The sequence below is a fragment of the Pieris rapae genome, chromosome 2 (assembly GCF_905147795.1).
Source record: "Pieris rapae chromosome 2, ilPieRapa1.1, whole genome shotgun sequence".
Classification (NCBI taxonomy): Eukaryota; Metazoa; Arthropoda; class Insecta; order Lepidoptera; family Pieridae; genus Pieris; species Pieris rapae.
In genome coordinates this window covers 10,147,550-10,169,852 of record NC_059510.1, presented here as the reverse complement: position 1 = coordinate 10,169,852, position 22,303 = coordinate 10,147,550, and the positions used below count along the sequence as shown (strand labels likewise).

General features: G+C 33.3%; 1 protein-coding gene across 2 annotated transcripts in view; it reads left to right on the top strand.

Moving 5' to 3' along the window:
• The window catches only part of LOC111000675 (neurogenic locus Notch protein), a 117,973-nt gene that overhangs the window by 85,666 nt on the left and 10,004 nt on the right, over positions 1-22,303 (top strand). For both annotated transcript variants that reach the window (XM_022270219.2, XM_022270218.2), the window contains exons 6-19: positions 7,291-7,484; positions 7,610-7,765; positions 7,877-8,059; positions 14,811-14,925; positions 15,847-15,968; positions 16,786-16,953; positions 17,283-17,421; positions 18,161-18,313; positions 19,450-19,556; positions 19,718-19,831; positions 20,329-20,485; positions 21,056-21,288; positions 21,645-21,790; positions 22,061-22,209. In XM_022270219.2, the coding sequence (XP_022125911.2) occupies positions 7,291-7,484; positions 7,610-7,765; positions 7,877-8,059; positions 14,811-14,925; positions 15,847-15,968; positions 16,786-16,953; positions 17,283-17,421; positions 18,161-18,313; positions 19,450-19,556; positions 19,718-19,831; positions 20,329-20,485; positions 21,056-21,288; positions 21,645-21,790; positions 22,061-22,209 (2,136 nt within the window). The remainder of the gene's footprint in view (positions 1-7,290; positions 7,485-7,609; positions 7,766-7,876; positions 8,060-14,810; positions 14,926-15,846; positions 15,969-16,785; positions 16,954-17,282; positions 17,422-18,160; positions 18,314-19,449; positions 19,557-19,717; positions 19,832-20,328; positions 20,486-21,055; positions 21,289-21,644; positions 21,791-22,060; positions 22,210-22,303) is intronic.

Genomic DNA, 22,303 nt, shown 5'->3' with positions numbered 1-22,303 from the left:
AGGTAGTATAAGCCTGTATTAAGTATTAGTTAACTTTAATATAGTTTCGGCGGGTATCGAAATTTAAACGTTAAATAAAATATAAAGATCCTTCTAGATGCTGCTTCCAAGTGTGGAGAATGGGCAAGAAACTTTCAAATAGAATTAACAATATTTGTATACATTACTTAAATAATTATATGTGAAGACAATGTTCTCCTAGAATAAAATTACTATACAGATCCATTATTGTATTGTTAGTATGTTCCTCACATATTTACAAATATCGAAAGCGTAGAATATTATACATATATCGTTCGACAGATGCGTAATTAACTTCTATTTCTTTAAAGTCAAATTAAATTAAAAAAACTCTTTTGAATAGTGTATCAAACAGGATAAAGTGAAGTGAAACCATACTATCTGAAGAGGTCGTTTTAAAACATATTCCAAAGGGAAATAAGGTTTCACTTCCGTAGTAAAATTCTCAGGCATGTCGACAACTACATCCGAATCTTCTGGGTTTTAAATACAAATTAAATTACGATGGAAATACTTTCTATAAATTAATAGTACATTATTTTTAAACCGTTACGCAACTCAAATGTAACAAAAGTTTGTTTTACTAATTGTTTAATTCGTATGTACGCCTAGGTTTAAACCCAGAGTTGAGATTTAAGGCTAAGTACGATGAAGTCCATCGCTTGTGTTTCTGTCTTGTGAAACTCGTACTGATAAACAATCCAGAAGGTAGAGAACACTTAATCAATATTAAAACTTAAGCCCATAGGATATTCTCTCTGCCACCTACCAAGTCCGTGTAAATTCTCTTATTGCTTATTAATAAATCCAAAATTTCCATACAGGACCGCCGGGCTTAAAGATAATTTACATGTTTCATTCAATATCCAACCTTATTTTTAAAGCAATAGAGTTTAGAATGTACATTATTTAAACTGGAAAGCTCTGCATTTTTACATCGTAATAACCTGTCATTGTATTTTGAATTCTATTCTTATAGTGTACAAAAGCTTTTACAATGCGTATTCGTGATTGTATAATCAATGAAATTTGAACCAAATCTTGTTTGCATAAAGTATAGTTTCCGTTGAAGATTATCTTATGGGATAGTGTCATCTAATCCCACGAAGAGATAATGCATATCGAGTTACTATAATTTTTATATTTTTTATGTTATGCGACCATTGGTGTGTGAGCGTGAACAGTTTGTTTTTGAATACTTGATTATGAAGATCAGGTCACAGATAAAATATCATCATCAGGAAATCATATTGAGCAGTAACTTAGTGAGCAACGCCTGTAAAGATACAGATGATATTGGGTGAAGAGTTGACCAATGTACATACTTGCCTTTTGCTTTTAAATTGCTTATGATTTGCACTTAATCAACATTATTATTTCCGTTATCAGTATGATTGTGAACTATGCCTTCACGATTTCATTACTTCGTTGACGCTTTCGAGCGATCTCTGCCAGGCAAGAAAGAAAATTAGATAAAGCAAGCGCAAAAAGTGAAAAAAGTCATAAGTCATAGACAATGAATGGAAAAAACAAAGCAATTAAAGCGTATGTAAATGTTAAAAAAAAGACACTTGGTACCAGAAGAGAATCACTATAATTTTAGATGAGTTTCACATCAGCTAGTATTATTAAATTACATTTATAAGTCTTTTTGTTTATATCAGATTTAATGCAATGTACCCCCCCCCCCCCCTCTTGTCAGCAATAGTAGGCAAATCTCTCGAAAATAATAGTACATAAACGTATTAATTTTTGTAGGAATTCTCAAAAATACATTTCGCTTTCAATGTGTAAAGAAGAAAATCACTGTTGAAGTAATCACCAAATAAGAAATTCAAAGATTCCCCCATACCGCTTACGTAATACTTGCACGACTCCATAGGGCAGTAATTACGAGCCAAATTTGCTCCTTAGCCTGCTGGTAACTCTGTCATTGCTCTAAGCATTTACTTTACCAAAATACATTATTTAAACATGCGTGTACTTAGAGTTTCGGCGTTTACACTACACCTACCCACTACATACTAACATTTTTCTATACTTATAAATTCTTTAACGTACATTTAAGATAGTCCATGTTTATTCATGAATATATTTTATTAATTAGTATAGATAACCCATCTCAGTAGCTCGTAATGGTGTTTTGATAAGTTCAATGCGGTAGCGTTGGTAGCACTATCGTTGACTCTAATTTAAATTTAAAAGCTCGTTAAGTGAGGAACCCTTAATAACCATTAAAATACTATTTAATTGCATTGGATGAAAGTACGTTTTTGGTTTCTATGTGATGATAAAATTTATATGATAAAGTATCTTATATTTGTTAATAATAATATCTTCTTTAATTATGTACTTATATACTAGCTGACCCAGCGAACTTTCTGCCTAACAATCTGTAATAATATCGTGTTACTTAGTTAAAGATTGTACTTACTGTATTAGCAAAAAATATTTATATTATTATTTGTATTAATCTTATTTATACAACTTTTTTTTTTCAAAATTCATTAATACAAATTCCCAGAAGTCTTATACGATTTACATCATTCTCAACTCCACTTAAACGAAACGACTGAATAAGTGTTTTTTGTATGTAAGACGTATTTTCAGGACATCTGTTGGATCCGATAGTCTTCCATATCATAGATATCCACCGTAATTAAAATATTTTAGAACATTACACTAAAACCTAAACTGTTAATTATGGCCTCGTATCTAAGACTATATAAAGCGATAGTAAAGCCGTTTGCCGTTACTCAACTAACAAATTACAATTTGCTTCTGGTGAATTGTTAGGAGCCGAATAATCTATAAAATAGTTGTGAAGCGGTTCGAGAGGTTTGTGTAGCCATTAGCTGTTGTCGTGATCTAGTTACATGCGCAGACGATGATAAAGATTTTATAAACATTCATTTCAAAACACTTTTCTTATTATTAATTACCTAATAAGTAAAATTAAATTTGACAAAAAAACAAGTTTTCAAATAAGCAAGGAAAAAATTTAACAAAAGCAAACGGCAGAAAATAACTAAAACTTGAAGCTCATTAAGAGCTCATCGATAATTAGGAAAATTGTTGTTAAATATATCAATATTTTCATTAATGTTATTAAGTTGTAATACCCAGTCATTCAATGGACTATTAAAAGTAGATGCGCAGTACAGTAGAAGACTTTTAGTTCTAGTAACTCAAGAAAATCAGTATGTACAGTAGATTTCGCGTATAACGACAATGAGGGGATATGACATCGTCGTTATAGTCGTTACAGACAAAGGTAAAGAAAAGACAAATGTGTACAGTTTATATTAATTTATTATTATAAATATTTGCACACATTCACTGCATCTAACTCAGATTATCACTTTGAGACCCAATTTAACTCTGAAACATAAACGAAATAGAAGATAAGAAATGTTTGTGAAAGAAATATATAGGACTTCTGGGAATTTTACATTTATTAAAAAAACAATCGCTACATCCGATGTCAGCATTTACATCCAAAGTCGCTATGACAACATGAATTGTGTTAGCATACTTAAAATTCAAGCGACTTAGATTTAACGTTCGTACAACCTAGGTAAATTGTTTGTAGCGAACGAACTCAATTTAATAAAGAACATTCCTTCGCCGCTATTTTATAAAGAAATGTAATCACAGTTCAAACACATCTTCATTACACAATCAATCTTATGTCGGCTTGAACCGGTAGCATATTCAATTTGAACTCATCCCAGACATTAATCAATATCCCATTGACTCGACCGACTTGATTGAATGGCTTAACATTGTCTATACGTTGAGTTTGATTATCTCTCTTTGCAGTCGGTAGCTCATGTCTGAGGGTTGTGGTCTGAAGGAAACATCTGGAGCGATCTGTTTCCACCGGTTTCCGCCCAGTTCTTGAACTGTATAGTTTTGAGGACGATGAGTCTTCTTCTTTGGTACATCTGGTTGATGAATGGCCAAGTGTTTTGAAATTCCTGGTTCAAAAACTTGCTTAGATTTGAAAATTGGCAATACTAATATAATTACATATTACCCATCTTTTTTCTTTTTTAGTTTTTTCCTACTAGTTGCAGAGATCGCTTGTTAGCGATAGAGTGGCCCCATATGGCCCTTACATACTTTATAATTGTGTATGTGGAAGTGTGAATTAATAAATAAGTACCTGTACTTTTTATTGATTTTTTAAATAATTCAATAAATATATTTGGGTTAGTAAAATATACTACACATTAACTGTAGGCCAATACATGCGCAAACGCTGTCAGTAGTCAATAAATTACTTGCGCAGTAATAACTTTTGTTTATTGACTGCAAACCGCTCAACTTTCTACACACACATTCTATTTGTAATTAGAAATATTTATCAAACTCAATTTATAAACTATTTTTTACTGTCATTTGCATTTTGTTGACTTAAGAAGTCGGAGCAAGTACATAGAAATCCATATATCTTTGATACATATCCAACATATCTACACTTTACTATATACATAATATAACGAGTAAAATGATAAATAGGCAGTAAAGGCACCTAAATCATCTCAACAAAACTCACCATAGAGGAATTAATATTTATTCAAGTATAAACCCGTAGCGGTAAAATTCAAAGAAAGCCTTACAAATGATACTTCTTACGTCGCTCAAATGCATGATTAATGATAGACTGATGACCAACTTCCGTATTTCAACGCCCTTTTCAAGTTTTTCCAATGCAATAGTGCATTAGTTCTTAAAGCGCGGAGCAAGTATTTCCTCTTAATGGGAGTGTTCGATGTTCTAAATTTTAAATTTGTTTCAAATTAGAATTTTGAATTAAGAACAAAAATCAAGACGTTATTCTGCTTTTGTAAATAACGAATTTATTAAAAAATGCATTTTTTTAAATGTAGATATGATTTGCGGTGACGGAAAAAATGTGAATTAAGAACTAAAACCAAATTGTAATTCTAATACTTGTGGATTACAGTATATATTTATACTTATTTACATTTGACGGGCTAGTAATAGACTACTTTTACATAATTCGCCTATATAATTGACTTATCTTATTGATCTAATTACAGATATATAAATCAATATATTATAAGTCGACAATTTATGGCTGGTAACGTTGTATTTACGAGCATTGAACCTATTTAGAATATTAAATTGCATACCCTAAGTATATGACATAAGACATGGCGATAATAATGTTTCGAAAAACTTTTGTTAAAGTTACACCACTCTCAGGATAATCAAACAGTTATATGTATTGTGAAAAATGTCCTATAATACATATACTAATATTTATATTGTATATTGGACTGATCATTATCAACAAATACGCACCATTATTAACCGCTAAAATAATTCAAATTTAAATGAAACGCGGTAATTTCTGTTAAATGTGTTAGAAATCTTTAAAATACGCTTCAGCTCATAACTTGTGAATAATATGTGGCGTATTAAAGCGAATAGTCACGTTTGATTTACAGCTTCTTTGAAGTAACATATTTATTGTCGTTTCTAAGTGTTTGGTGGTGGTAACGTAAATCATTGTTGGGATCTTTATTAGGTAAATGTTTTAAGTAATGTTTCAAAGTATATAAATAAAACTTTATTATACAAAAGGGTTGTGATAAAATTTATATATTACACTTGTTTCGAGTATAGCTGTTCCGAAGTTTAAAACAGTTTTTCCAAAGAAATTTTAGTGTTACAGCTAATAAGACTATAAGTATGCGTTAATGTGTGAAAGGGTGTGTATGTGTGTATATAGTGTAGCTGAGAAATGTTATGATCGTACGCTGCGTCGGTCTTTTTGGATCCTAAAACTCATGCTAATATGTGGTATTCACCACACCTCTACCAATAGGTGAATATTGTCTACGCCTAATTAAAGATAAAAAGAAATAACTGTGCTTTTAGACAAACCAATGTTGAATTGAGTAATATTTAAAACAATATGCTTAGTAACTTTGGTACATAATTCAAATAATTATTAGGTAAATAGCTTAGATTTGTGTAATGCTCTATGGTTTGATCAGATAGCCCATAGAGCACGCGCCCTGACACACCCAGTTTATAGAGATTCCGATTGTGAAATGCCAGTTATAAATGGGTGCGTCAAATGCTATTCGTCGATGAAAAAAGTTATATTCAATTTTGTATGTAAAAATATATATATCTAAAACAATTATCAACCTTATACTGAGACTTAATTTGATTAAGTATTATAAAAATCACATTTGAGTAATCTTTTTTAAAACTATTTCAAAACGACGAATATCGAGGCATTTTTAATTTGTGTATTTAAGTTATCTAACTTCTAAAAGTGCTTAACAAAGTAGTAAATGTTTTGTCTATATATATTGCCGTGCACCACTATGTGTTTCCGTACCAATTCGAATTAAGGTCCTTCAATAAAAGAGCGTACCAATTCTTAAAAGGCCGGCAACGCACTTGCCAGCCTTCTGGCATTTTCCATGTACGTAACATTAGTGAAGGCTCTTCGCCTTATGCCTTTGTGCCCTCTGTTACAAAAAAGCAGTCAAATTCTCACAAAATAATTTATAATAATTTATTTTCAAAGAAAGTGGTATATTTAGACTGAGCCACTATAAAATCGCCACGCAAATGTCATATTAATTATCATTATTTCTTAATAAAACCTTTTAGTACATTTGTGAGCCATGTATTACATAATATAACCTTCGTAAACAATGAACATTACAATTATTAAACCCCAAGTCAGGTTTAAGAAGCTCTCAAATTACGCTTACTTAAAAACTAGCATATATTTCCAGAAATTACGAACGCCGCTTTTGTCGGCGTTTTATTATTATATTATTAAAGATATTAAAACAGTCTTACACAAAATATGCTTTTGTAGACGTAAAAATTAAATTAAGTTAATGATGAAAACGGCTCTTTTATTACTTTTATTTATTATTTTATTACTATTGTTAAACAGGTAAGCCAATATTTTGGATGATTAACCTTCAGTTCAGAGCTGTGTTGGCCTAGTGGCGTGTGAGCGACTCTCTTACCCGAGGTCGTAGGTTCCGAGGTGAAGGAAAAACATCGTGAGGAAACCGACATGTCTTAGACTCAAAAAGTCGACGACGTGTGTCAGGCACTGGAGGCTGATCACCTACTTGACTATTAGATTTAAAATCATGTAACAGCTTCAGATATCTGAGGCCAAGACCTAAAGAGATTGTAGCGCCACTGATTTAATTTAATTTTTGTAACCGACAGTTCAAACTTTGTTATTCTCCACAGACCTCTAGTCTGCCAGAACGGAGCCACCTGCACCAACACAGCTGGAGGCTTTTCCTGCATCTGTGTCAACGGGTGGACAGGCCCCGAGTGCTCAGTGAACATTGATGACTGTGCTGGCGCCGCCTGCTTCAACGGCGCAACCTGCATTGATCGAGTTGGTGCCTTCTACTGCAAGTGTACGCCTGGAAAAACTGGTAAGTGCTAACACAAAAGTTTCTTATAACTTATTAGCAATGATGTAATGGTGATTACACAAAGTGTGTTTTAATTCATTTATTTATTTTATTTATTTAATAATAAGTAATTCGATTGATTCCAGGTCTTCTCTGCCACTTGGACGATGCCTGCACATCAAACCCGTGTCACGCTGACGCGATCTGTGACACAAGTCCTATTAATGGTTCATACACATGTTCCTGCGCATCTGGTTATAAGGGTCTCGATTGTTCAGAGGATATTGATGAATGCGAGCAGGGTAAGGAGTTTAACGTGATCATCACATACTAAAATTCTTTTAACTTTATAATCTAATGCCATGCCCAGAATTTTACACGAATCGATTCTAGAACATTCCTAAATTCCCCAGGTTCTCCCTGCGAACACGATGGCATCTGTGTCAACACGCCTGGTTCGTTCGCCTGCAACTGTTCTGTAGGTTTCACGGGACCAAGATGTGAGACTAATGTTAATGAATGTGAGAGCCACCCTTGTAGGAACGAGGGGTCATGTCTCGACGATCCAGGAACTTTCAGATGCGTGTGTATGCCTGGTAAGTAATAGCTTAATATTTAGAAACTTCAAGCTAACCATATCTTCTCAACAGCAGAGTCGTGGAGAACAACAACAACCAATTCGAATTAGGGTCCTTCAAGAAAAGAGCGTACCAATTCTCAAAAGGCCGGCAGCGCGCTTGCGAAGCCTTCTGGCAGTGCGAGTGTCCATGGCCTCCTGCTTGTCTGCCTGCTGTAACATAGAAAAAAACAAATACAGAGAAAGATCCCTGTCAGCTCTGACACTGGCTGAGATGTTGTGTTATTTAATTATTATTAAGCAATCTTACAGCTATATAATAAAAGAAAACACTTAGACAGTATAGCCAAAACAGATTACATTGATATGAAAACGATACAGGAAACTTAACACAATACTATATTAAGAGATAAAAAAGACAACTTAATATTTTAAAAAAATCTTCACCACTAGGGAAATTAATGAAGAGGATCATCAGGATACTCAAAAATCATTTTAAAAGCGAAGATGATTTTTGTGTTGTTTATAATAAATAAACCCCTGCTTTGACTAAAGTAGACGAATGTAAAGCTGAAACTGGAGTAGGAGCTGCCAGCTGTCAGCTGGAAGTCAAGCTCTAAATGTAATTTGAGCACTTTTAATTATGGCCCCTAAAAATCATTTTAATAGCGAAGATGATTTTTGAGTCAATATATAATAACGATGTCAAAAATCCTTGTATGTATAATCTTTCAAAGTTAATTTTGGATTGTCCTATTGAAGACTATTCCTTAACGAAAACATATTATTAGCCGAGTAACGGTAAAAACCCCCCTTCGCGAAGTTACAATTTGCCACACAGTTGACAGCGATCGTTTGATTATTATCATTAGCTAGACTGATATAAGGTTGCCAACATAAAAAAAATATTCAAGTACGCCATTATATAGCATTATATGATGCTGAAATCTTTCGTCTCTTTTCCTTGTCACAATTTTCCAATCCTCTCTTTTCTTTAAACTTGGTCATTCCAAGGAAGAATGCTTGACGCATCACCACAAATACGTTGCATACTTAAAATATAATAAATTTAGTATTGATTTCGATTCTAAAAATGTGATGCATTTCTGTATTAAAATCTTTATCAAGTGAACATATAAAATCAACATCAAAATATCTTTTATGTTTAATGTAGCAACCCTGATAAAGCCAATTCCCATGGCGCTGAGAGCACTCGCTTTGTCTTGACGCGGAAATAAATTGTATATTAATAGAACACACTTTATTCGCATAATAATAAAAGTCACTTTTGCATATCAATATTTGTAATACACATATTAGAACGAGTTGCGTATCAATTCAACCGCGAAATTTGCATACTTCCTGTATTTTTACCGCGGAGAAAGGTAGATTTTGTGATAAAAACGAGATTTTATTGGAGCAAACTTAATTTGGATACGTGTTTTTAATCAGAATAACTTATATTAAGTTAAGTCTCACCATTCTGTTAAGAAAGAACATGATTATGGTTATGTATTTAATTCGTTTAATATAATTTATTATTTACACATAAACGGCAGCAGTTTGTTGACAGTCAACAATTCATTGGGAATATAATTGACTCTTATATACTTTATAAAATTAATAAATACAATAGAACATTTTTAGGTGTCGGCCTCAGATTTCGGTATCTGTTTCATTTGTCAATCTAAATAGGCAAAGTCATCTGCCTCCTGTGACACGCCGTCGAATTTTTGGGTCTAAGGCATTTCGGTTTCGAGTAATTGTTAAATGTGCAGCTAGTCCACTGGTGCACAGCCGGGAATCGAACCTACGACCACAGGAATGAAGACACTAGGCCAACTCTAAAACAATTTCATTTCAATTTAAATCGTTTCAAACAATGTAATTGTAGAGGTTCGTTTAAAATTAAAAAAAAAAAAACTTTATTAATTATGCCACATACCTCATCTTTAAAAAAGAAAGCATAAAATGAGTGGTAAGTGGTCTGCGCCCGCATCTCGTCAAGTACATGTCAACTCAATGACATGGTAACGATGTGGATGTACTAAAACCGGTTAAAATCGGTTTTTAAATTTGTCCTGACCGATTGAGTTTAGTCTATGAAAAATAGTTTCTTCTATCGCTTTATATAGTCTTTACCGAGTATAAAAAAGCATTGTAATGTATAATACGGATAAATTATGAAGGCTTTTGAGACTGTTGAAGCGTGTGTGTATTTTATTTCGGCCGTATTGTCTCACGCACGAGTGGACACGATAGGTTGACCACGTTTCAGGCTTTTAAAGGTTTGTTCGTTTTATATAACAGGAGCCATGAGGCTCATCTGATGTTATACCGCCACCCATGGTCATTTACATTGAAAGGTCGCAAGGGCGATTATAATGACTTGCTCTTTGTACAATCGGACTACACTTGTGTATTACAACTAACTAAGATGAGAACCGCACTATAAGTGTGTGATTCTCATCCTTCAGACCTTAGGTTCGATCCCAATGGACTTTGTTTGGACATTATACGCGTTTAACATTCGGTGTAGGAAAACATCGCGAAGAAACCGGCATGCCTTAGATCCAAAAATTGGCATGTATATCACAAATAATCATGAAAAAGAAGAGAAGAGAGGCCTAGACTTAAAAAGGTCTAATTTATTTTAAAGTATGTTAACCATATATTTTATTTTTAAGATATAAGAGTGACAAAAGTAAGTCTTTAATAAAATATCGTATTTGCAAAATGTATGGTCGTCCCAGTCAGAAGTCAGACCAGTCCAGCGGGTGCACTAATAAGGGCAAAGTTGCCAGCTATGACGACATTTTAATTTTTTTATGGCATAAACATGTCCCATGGGCTTTGCACTCGCTTTTTATGATAACGACCGTTAACCATTTCAAAAGAGAACTTATTTAAACGTGGGCTATGTTATATGTATTTTTAACGTATTAACTCGCCTGTCATATGCCTGTTGCGTATCTTATTTTGGCATAGCAGAGGCGATGAGGACTTGGAGAAACGAATCGTGGTTAGACACAGAAGGCAAAAGACAGTTCACCAACCACATGGCCCTGAAAACTGTCCTCTGTTATAAAAGAGGTAGACAGAAACCGGTGGAAACAGATAGTTCGCTCCAGATGCTTCTTAAATTGTAACCATGGTTTTTATTAATCAATTAATCTATATAGTCCTTCCTTTTTAGTTCGATTATTTTATATGTATAGTCAGTCTATATAAAGCAGACCTTGCCTTGAAATTCACGTTAAAGCCAAAATAAACAATATAGATTATGCACCGGACATTCCCATTGTTGCGAACTCGTGACAATTGTTTATGGTACAAGGCATAGACTATAGAATTGGATGGTATATATGCTGGTATTACTTAAATATAGACTCATTTTTGTGATATAGAACAGGGGCCTAACGGGCAGAACTCACCTGATGTTAAGTGACACAACCGCACATGGGCAATTAATGAGACAGATAAACTCGCCCGCGAGTGCGTTGCCGGCCTTTTATCTAAAAACCAATTTATTTTAACTAGACCGTGATTTTTAACTTCTATACAAATTGTATGTATACGAGTAGTTGGTGTGGATAGGTTTGCGACCGATATGTGGACTCTACAGCAACTTTTTGAATTCAAAATGCAATGTTGTATGTTTAATAGTGTTAACATCGCAACGACATTTTATTAAGCCATAAACGGTGAGTCATTTAAATAATTGTAGCCATAACAGGGCGTGGCAATCCCCTCCCCGGAAATACCTATAAATGTACTAGCTTGCGTAAGTGGGAAAATAATTCAGCCATTTTATCTAACATTTTAGGCCGATTTAGATTTGTTTATGGATATCGTTTAAGTATTCACTAATTCGCAAATTTTTAGGTCCAGGACTCAGATTATGTTTCTCTTTCATGATCATTTGACAATCTAATTGGAAAGTAAGACAAGTGGCAACAGGGTACTCCCATTTCTGAAATCGTAGGTTCGATCCCCGGTCATGCGCCAACGGATTTTCTATGTGCACATTTAACATTCTCTTGAACGGTAAAATGAAACATTGTGAGGAAATCGGCTTGTCTTAGACCTAAAAAGTCGACCACATGTGTCAGGCACAGGAGGCTGACACCAACTTTCCTATTAAATTGACTAATGATCAAACAGATCATAAACAGAAAAAGGATAATAAATATGTGTGTGCGCAAATATTATTTTATTAAAAATAATTTCACAACAGAAGAATTTCATACAAATAATAGCATTTTTGATGATCTGTAAGTGCTGAGACAATTGACCGTAATACAAACCATGCCATACAATTTCGTTTATAAATTGGTTTTAAATTAACATACAATTGAGTTCAAATCAATTCAAACAGTTGCTGCAATTGTAACACATTTATTTAAAAACGCAGAATATTTAATATCATCTATAGACCAGGATTAATGAGTTGTTTAAAATTAAATATAAAGCAAAAAGCTATTGAATTCCTACAATCATGTGCATGATACATAGGATTGACAGTAGGAAGCTGTATGATCATGTATGACAACTATCCTTTTTTGGTACGGTAGTGATTTCAGAAGAAATATCAATAGATATCCCTGCATACAATACTCGATTCTATTGCAAGGTAATAAAGTCGATAAACCATTGAACGCTATGTGTACTAAATAAGGGTGTAATTCAATACAGGTATGGGCCAGGTGTTCTATGGAAAAAGTCTGTCAAAGAATTATGTTCTCTTGATCTTTTAGATATTGAGTCGATTTCCGTTTGCAATTTAAATCACGCTGTGCTTAAGATGTTTTACAGAGTATTCGCATTCTATTATTTATCTTAAATTCTTCGTTTTAATCAGAATTGAAGGCTTCGATCTATATGTAAGGTATAGTGGATTTATTGCGTCTCAGGAATATATCTAGAGAAATAGAAAACATTGAATCCGTAAAATCTGCGTGTAAAATATTCGACTAATCAAAGTATGTATTAGAAAGTACAATTCGCCATGGATAGTCATTCCATGCCCCCTGATAAAAGATCTTTGACAATCTGAGACAAATCTAATTTATACATATTATTATTATTTATCACATAAGATGTCATGTGGAACATGGTGTAATGGTTGCAGCTCCTTACAAACGTTGTATAAAACAAAACAAAAAGGACGATTAAAAAGAGTGGCGGAGAGTCTATTGCCAGTTCTTCTCTTCCGTTCTACATCCATGATTACTGTACTTAACCGGTAGTAAATGTAAAATTAGAAGCATTTCATGTTTTTTTTAACGTCCAATGTTAATATGCATAAAAGATTTCTGACAGTATCTGTTAAGTTTCCTTACTAAACAAACTAAATAAAAAAACAATCGTGATTTAATATCAGAAGTCACTCAGACTTAATTGAATCTGTGGCAGTTAGCGTAACACTAATAAAATGTGATAAGTAATGGCGGTTTTAAATGAAAACGTTCAGAGAGACATTGTAATTACACTGGCGTATTTAAATGTTTACTTCACTCCAGGCAAGCCTTTTATTTGACGAAGCCTACAAGTTTGACTATTCTCAGTTGGATGAATTTTTATTAAACATTCTAAGGTTCGTTTTGTCCACCCACGTATTTTATAAGTGCCATTTTCAATAATCTACTGGTACGGATCAGTAATTTTAGTTTTTGATTGGAAGTCCCGTCTGATTTTCTTGAATATATTATGTCGGATGTGAGCCTATATTGTACTTATTATTGACAGACAATTAAGAAACATATATTTAATACAGATTAAAAATAGTAAAAAAAATTGTGTAATTAGGAATTAGGTTTACTTGCATTTGGAAAGAAATAAAAGGCATTTTTAATATATATATCAGTTATGTAATTTAATTACAGAGTATGACATTGTGTATGTTCACTGTATCATGTCAAATCAATGCATTCATAAATCAAACGATCATAAAATAACATGTAATAGATATTTGACTTGTATGGCAAATTGTATAGTTATACAATGTAGGTCTATAAAATCGATTTATAGATAAGTAATAGTGGTTGTATAATGAGTATTGTTTCTTTTTTATTTATAATATATCTTAGACCTACACATATATTATATAAAAAAAACACTTAAACAATATATTTTATTTATTTATTAACACTTCGTTACATTACAATATAAAATTGAACATAATTAAATGAAAAGCTAAGGGCTAGCGGCCTTATCGCTTTCGAGCGATCTCTTCCAGGCATCGACGCATATACCTACATTGAGAAAACAGATTATATTGATAAACAGAATACATAAGTCAATTAAGTACATGTATTGAAAAATAAGAATTAAACACACTATAACTACATATGAAAAAAATAATTGATACTGCTAAATAAAGTCAAAGACAACATTCAAATTTATAAAATTGAAGGAGAAACTGTACCTACCACGGATAGCTTGAATCGACAAATGGCTATTACATACCGTCGATTGGTTATTGGCAGAGTTTTATCAATGATTGGATTAAGACGTCTATCTCAGATGGTCAAAAGTGGTTTGAAGTACGTTATTGGGGTTGGGCGTATGTGGAACCAGCTGTATTTCCGAACCAATTCGACTTAGGGTCCTTCAAGAAAAGAGCGTATCAATTCTTGAGGCATTGTGAGTGTCCATGGGCGGTACAACATCAGATGAGCCTCCTGCCCATTTGCCCCCTGTTCTAAAACTCTGTATTAAATTTTTATTGTTTTAATAATTAAATTATATATTTTTTTCTTCAATTTCAGGTTTTACGGGTACTCAGTGCGAAGTTGAAATCGACGAGTGCGCAAACAACCCTTGTCTCAATGGTGGAGTGTGCCATGACATGATTAACGCATTTAGATGTACTTGTGTAATTGGGTGAGTTCCTTAGATAGTTTTTAACGAGGACTAATGAGCAAAGGAAGTGTGAGCTTGAGAATGTAGATGCGTACTCTATTGTACTCTAGTGCGCACTCTATTGCACCATGCCTCCTGTTGATAGAAGATCATTGACAATCTGAGAGAAATCTCTGTTTTGAATTTACTATTTATTACTTAAGATATCATTTAACATGGTGTAATGGTTGCAGTTTACAAATGTGTAAAACAAAAAAAAACTTTGCGATTAAAAAGAGTGGCGGTGAGTTTATTGCCAGTTCTCTTCCGTTCTACGCCCTTGATTTGAGAACTGGCTGCAAATGTAAAATTATAAGCATTTAATGTTTGTATTTTCGACGTTCATAAGTGTACATTATGTTACCTATGAATAAATGATTTTTGACTTTGACTTTGACATGTGACAATATGACAATGGAACAATATTTATAACTTTAGGCTTTTAAATAGAAAAGCCTAAAGTTATAAATATTGTTCCATTCATTAATCCAAACTTATAATAAATGAAATACCAATCCTTTCAAAATGAGACACGCTTTATATGAGTGGTATGTCTTTGCTGCCTGCCTGAATGGCTGGATGGCTGGATATTTTGGAAATTAAATATAGCCTGTTACTCCAAGAACAGTGTGTTGGCTTAAACGTGCGCCCTGGGGTCACCAATGGACTTTATGTCTCTGAACATATTTAACACTTGGTTAGGTTGAAGGAAAATACTGTGAGGAAATCGGTATGCCTTAGAAATTAGAAATGATCACAGGACATACATAAATTTAAGGCCTGGACATAAATGGTTACCTAACGTAATGGTATTCTAACGGAAGATGAGCAATTGGTCTAGCATTCGTCAGAAATATATTATTCCTCTTCGGAATATTGGTAAATATTTCTTGTATTTTACAGTTTTACGGGCGCCCGCTGTCAAGTCAACATAGATGACTGTGCATCTAGCCCATGTCGGAATGGAGGCACTTGTCATGACTCCATCGCCGGTTATACCTGCGAATGTCCACCTGGATATACTGGTAAGTATCATTTAATTTAAGTTATATTTACGCCTTACATTTTTACGATGCGCGCGCGCGTCTTAAAAAACAGACACTGAAGTTAGCTATAATCAACTTTTAACTAGATAATGCGTTATATAAAACTTTCAATGTATTAAATACCTTTTTTTCTACTGTTAGTGGTGTTTTTTTCGACATAGGTACAGATATATTTCTAAATATTTCTAATAGTTAACATTTCCAGATAAAACTAATTAGGAATCTTTAAGAATTTTCTCGCTCAACGAATAAGTTTTGTAATGATGCGAGAAAATAAACAGCCATGGGGAACTTTTAAAATTTGTGTTAATCTTCTTTTTATTAATTTTTAATATTAGAACATAGGTTAAATACTATATATTTTTATGGTTAGGTTTTAATAAAGGATTTCCGTTACAGTTATAATGATCTTTTTGAGTTGAGCATTATTTGTAACACATTGAATAAATAAAACAATTTTTATTATAAGACATTAGTATTTAAACATATATCAATATAGTAAGACTTTTGTCACAATTCAAATACAATGTGGAAAAAAAAATTGTACATACTGAATTAAAATGAATGAATCATTTGACAAAATTACTATAATTTTCATTGGCTGTGTCAAAATTGGTCTAACGCTAATCCCAGTTACTGGGGAGCTACTGAGGAGTCTAGTTACATGACCTATAGTATGTGTGAATCTATGAGTTTGTGTATGGGTATGTGTGCGTATTGGAAGAATGCATATACTTTCATAATCCAACCGAAACCGACGATAGAGAAATATCTTCATAAAATTCTTTTTTTTTAGGCATGTCCTGTGAGACGAACATCAATGACTGCCTATCAGCACCATGCCACCGTGGTGAATGTATTGATGGAGATAACAGCTTCACATGCAACTGCCACCCTGGGTACACGGGCCGGGTATGCCAGACCCAGATCAATGAATGCGAGTCGAATCCTTGTCAATTTGGAGGTACGTATCAAAAAGCATTAGCATAGCTTTTTGTCTCAAAATTGCAGAAGTTTACAATTCGAAGTATGTAGGCATAAGGCATAGTCATAATCAATTATATCTCTAATATTTTGCATCTTAAATAATCAATCCACAATCACATTGTTTCCGTAACAGAAAACTAGCAAACGCTGACAAATTAATTCACAATAAAGTGTCATTTCATTTTCAACAAAATTAAATGCAACGTCAAATTTACTTGTACTTTGAGGTATCACAGTAGTTTATTATCAGCTCAGAGGCAAAAGAAATTAATATATGTTAGCACTAAAAGGTTTTATTTCACCCAGGCCATTGCGAGGATCTAATAGACGGCTACCAGTGCCGGTGTAAGCCTGGTACTTCTGGTCGTAATTGCGAGATTAACGTAAACGAATGTTACTCCAACCCTTGCAGAAACGGAGCAACCTGCATTGATGGAATTAATAGGTTTGTATCATAAATAATACTAACCAATATGATTAATACATATTCCCAATACAATGGGATTCAAAATTTTCTCTCCAAAATTTATCAATATAAAATACAAATGACTTAAATAAAACTTATTTAATAGAAGCGAATTTAAATTGTTAACTAACGCCATTTTGTTGTTGACGATGGCTGTATCGTCGTGATAAATAGAATTGAAACCGCGTTTAAATCTATTAAAATAGTTTTTTTAAGTGTTTTTACGAAAGATTACACATTATTTGATATATACCTGAACTCAGTGTTGGTTTTTTTTACAAAATATCGCACTTTATTCATTGCTAAAACACATTTGGGGGCTTAGAACACATTGCTATGCGGTAATTTATAATATTTATTAATGCTTATTTTTTCTTTCACATGCAGCAACAATTATTTTGAGTAAGTTTCATTTATATTACGCATGGCACGGCACGGCTTCACACTGATATTATGCTTTTTATAGAAAAATACTCAATATTATTGAAAAAGCGTCTTTCGCTGTCTTTATAAACTGTCATAGAAATAAAAAATATATTTAATAAAACTAAGCTGACCTGACTGATCGCTTGTCTCTGATTGGTTAACAGAATCACGATCAAACAAAACGCGTCGTCTAAAGTTTTTTAAAGAGACGAAAGACGGCATGACATGTTGCTACCAAAATTGACCGCCCAATTCATAGTCTATTCTTTATGATAATAAAACAATTCCTCAGGTATACATGTGAATGTATTCCGGGTTTCACTGGCCAACACTGCGAGACCAACATCAACGAATGTTTGTCCAACCCGTGCGCAAACGGCGGCAAATGCATAGATCGCATCAATGGCTTCCGTTGCGAATGCCCAAGAGGATACTATGACGCGAGGTATTTGCCAATAATTAAATTATTTACGTTGATAGCGGTCTTCTTAAATCAACAGTTGCAAGAAGTGTTGGGTAGGGTAAAGAGTTCGTAGGCTAACATAAAAAAAAACTAAACCTATGTTTTTGCTTGGTTGACCGTTTCGAGTTTGTTGTGTCTACCTGCATTTTTGTTACTGTATTAGTTTTGTGAATTTTTGTATAGGTACTTTCTGTGCGTTCTAGTAATAATTATTTAGTCTTGTAATGTTTTTCTCAGTAAGCTAATTTTTTAAGTCATATGAGAAATAAAGTTATTCTAACCGTAAATCGTCGAATCGTCACGAAGATGTGCAGCGTTTTTGTCGAAGAAAAGGGAGAGAGCGATTGAGAGAGACAGAGTGAGAAAGGTAGATCGAAAAAAAATATATACATAATATGCTAGTCGTTGATGTATTATTTATTTTATAGAACAGGGGGCAAACGGGCAGGAGGCTCACCTGATGTTAAGTGATACCGCCGCCCATGGACATGTATTTGTTTAGTAGTTGTATATTAGAACTTTAGATGGGAATTCTGTCATATACCGTCGTGCAGTAAATGCAGATTTTTTATTTATTTATATTGTCTTTAGCACGTATACAGTGTGAATATAGAAATACAAATACATGGATTGATCATATACTAGTACATGATCATCTATTGGGGCTATTACCTTAGTAATTATTAATTTACAAAGAACTTTCACTTCTAACATGTGTACTTTGTACGCACGTACTTTTTTTATATTACAATTTGTTTTGATTATAAATTCGGAGGCGATACAACGATTATAGTGGTCATAAAAAATTCGATATTTATAATAGGATTTGTCTTAGCTTCAAAGTAGGCTTCAGTTTCGTCGATTACCTCTTTATCAGCGCAAAATTTATGTACAGCGTGCATTCTCTTAAGGTGAGAGAATAGGAAATATAATCCAGGGTTTAAATCTGGTAGAATGTGTTAGAATTTTGTCATCGTTTTCTTTGATTTGTTACCAAACATTCTGTTGTATTATTATTACATTTATTTTGAGCGTGTAATAAGTCATCGTTTTGTGTGTTTCCACTTTATAGAGTAAAATTATATAGGAAATGTATAATTGTGTTTTTAATTTTTCAGATGTCTGTCAGATGTCAACGAATGTGCGTCTAACCCTTGTATCAACGGTGGAACCTGTGAAGATGGAGTTAATCAGTTCATTTGTCATTGTCTACCAGGATATGGAGGTACAATTAATTTAATTTAAACATAAACATAAATCCAAACTTAATATATAATAAAAAAGTAACGTGACTTTTACTTTTTATACTAACACTTATCAATTGTCAAATTACGATTTAAGTATCCTGTCTTAAGTAAATGTCCTAATTTTTTTCTTTATCGACAGGTCAACGTTGTGAACGAGATATAGACGAATGCAGTTCCAACCCATGCCAACATGGAGGCACTTGCCATGACAGACTTAATGCATATAAATGCGATTGTATTCTTGGATTTAATGGTATGTCAAACCTTACATACACTTCTTAGAATAAATGACTAATTATACCTAACCTTGAAATTTATTTATTTATTTAATTATAAGTAATCTAACAGCTTACTTAATACATATTATTATACTAAATACTAATACAATACACAAAGCCAAAACAGATTACACAGATTAACAAATTATGTATAAAAAACAGGAAACAAGCATTAAAAGACAAAGTTACATTTAAAAGAAAAACAAACGAATAAAATTAAAAAACTGCAAAATTAAAAAAAGCAACAAATAATACTAAGAATTTATTAATAACTACTACTTAAAAAATTAATTAATATTTTTTTGTTTAAATTATTTAAAGCTTTCAGAAAACGGCAGAGCTTACGCGTTTCTTTAACCTAGCTTTTCCCTAAATAATATTCACTCCGTCTCATCTCAGAATTTAATACATGAAGATTATAGATCAATTACATTTTTGCAAAAGATTTTAACAATTAACTATGTATTTTCAGGTGTGAATTGCGAGACAAACATCGATGATTGTGCTGGAAATCCGTGTCTGCACGGCGGTTCTTGTATAGACCTCGTCAACGGATATCGATGCGTATGCGCACCACCACATTCGGGACGAAACTGCGAGAATACACTTGATCCTTGTCAACCAAACCAGTAAGTATTCTTCGTATGTAATTCTAACGATTTTCCCAACATAAAGCACTTGAATTATTCGTACAGCAATAAAAAAAAATTATTGATGTGAAACATCTATAGCCGCACGTAAAACCGATTTCTGGCGTGGCGACGCATGCCGTGGCGACGCGTCACCACGCTATATGATATACAACAGTCTAAATGCAGTAGTAAATTTTACATTAAAAATATTTAATGAAAATAATGTTTATTCAACAAATAGTCATCGTTATCTGGAAAAAAATCGTAATATTTTATTTTATCATTATGACATATTTAGTTCCTATCACAGTCTGTTCTTTTCTGTATATTACTTTTACAAAATAATGTCGATGTTTCACTGCCAGGCGTGCTGTGACGGCTCACATTTTTTTCTATTTTAGCCTCAATAATTGAAAAAAGCTTAATTTAAATCACTCTTACATCAGACCTAAACTAAGGATTGATACGTAAAACTTTATATGTGGTTGATTAAAATCAGATTAAATAATTAGATCCTCTTTTGCTGGCATTATCTGTGATGGAATACTAATATACTTCTTCTTGTAGATGTCGGCACGGCGGCAGATGTGTAGCCGAGGCGTCATACGCTGAATTCAATTGCCAATGTCCTGTCGGTTGGACGGGCGCTCTCTGCGAACGGGACGTTGACGAGTGCATGGTGACGGCCCCGTGCCACAACGAAGCCACCTGTATCAACACTGAAGGCTCCTACGCATGCTTATGTGCGAGAGGCTACGAGGGAAAGGATTGCGCCATTAATACGGACGATTGTGCTTCTTGTAAGTACATATTTAGATTTAAAGACATTTATTCTCATAATAGACATTAGTCACTTACATGAGAACACTTATATGCTAACGTTACAATTTGAAAAAAAAAAAGAAACTTGGTAGAACTTGGATGAACTTTCATTTACGCAGATTGGATTTAGATATTGATATATTTCGATCTAATAATAATTATTGCTGAAGATATTTTGCTTTGGTCATGAATCCGAAAAGGACTCTTTATCATTAACTATACGGTATTATTTTCAGTGTAATTACAAAAAACATATTTTCTATGTCATTTTATTTTAATTATTAAATATTAAATTAAATTTTATTCTTCTTCCTAATTAAAATTATTATTACAGTCCCCTGTCAAAACGGTGCGACCTGCCTGGACAGTATTGGTGATTACAACTGCGTATGCGCAAGTGGGTTTGCGGGGAAACACTGCGAGATTGACGTTGATGAGTGTCAGTCACGACCCTGTATGAATGGCGCTACGTGTAACCAAGTAAGCGTCAATACAAAACTTTATCAACACATAATATTTTGTCAGTCATAAATGGAATACTTGTTGCTTAATTTGAACGCAGGACTTAATGTATGATGTCTTTTTATTTCGTATTAAAATTGTTCAGAAAAATCTCATAATAAGAAACGTTACTCTGAAGATATCTGTATGAAATAAATCTCCCCTTTATAGGACAAGATAACATTTTTACGGCATCTTTATACAATTTTGAACGCATTGAAGTTTATTTATAATAAATAATTCTTTTAGTACGTGGCATCGTATACCTGCACCTGTCGACTGGGTTTCTCGGGAATCAACTGTCAAACGAACGACGAGGATTGCACAGACTCTAGTTGCATGAACGGCGGATCCTGTATTGATGGCATTAACTCTTACAATTGCTCTTGTCCACCTGGGTAAGTTATGATTAATTTGATAGCCTATGTGATAGTATGCATCAATTATTATGGGCCAGTATGTAGTGTTTATTAATGAATAAACGAAATGAAA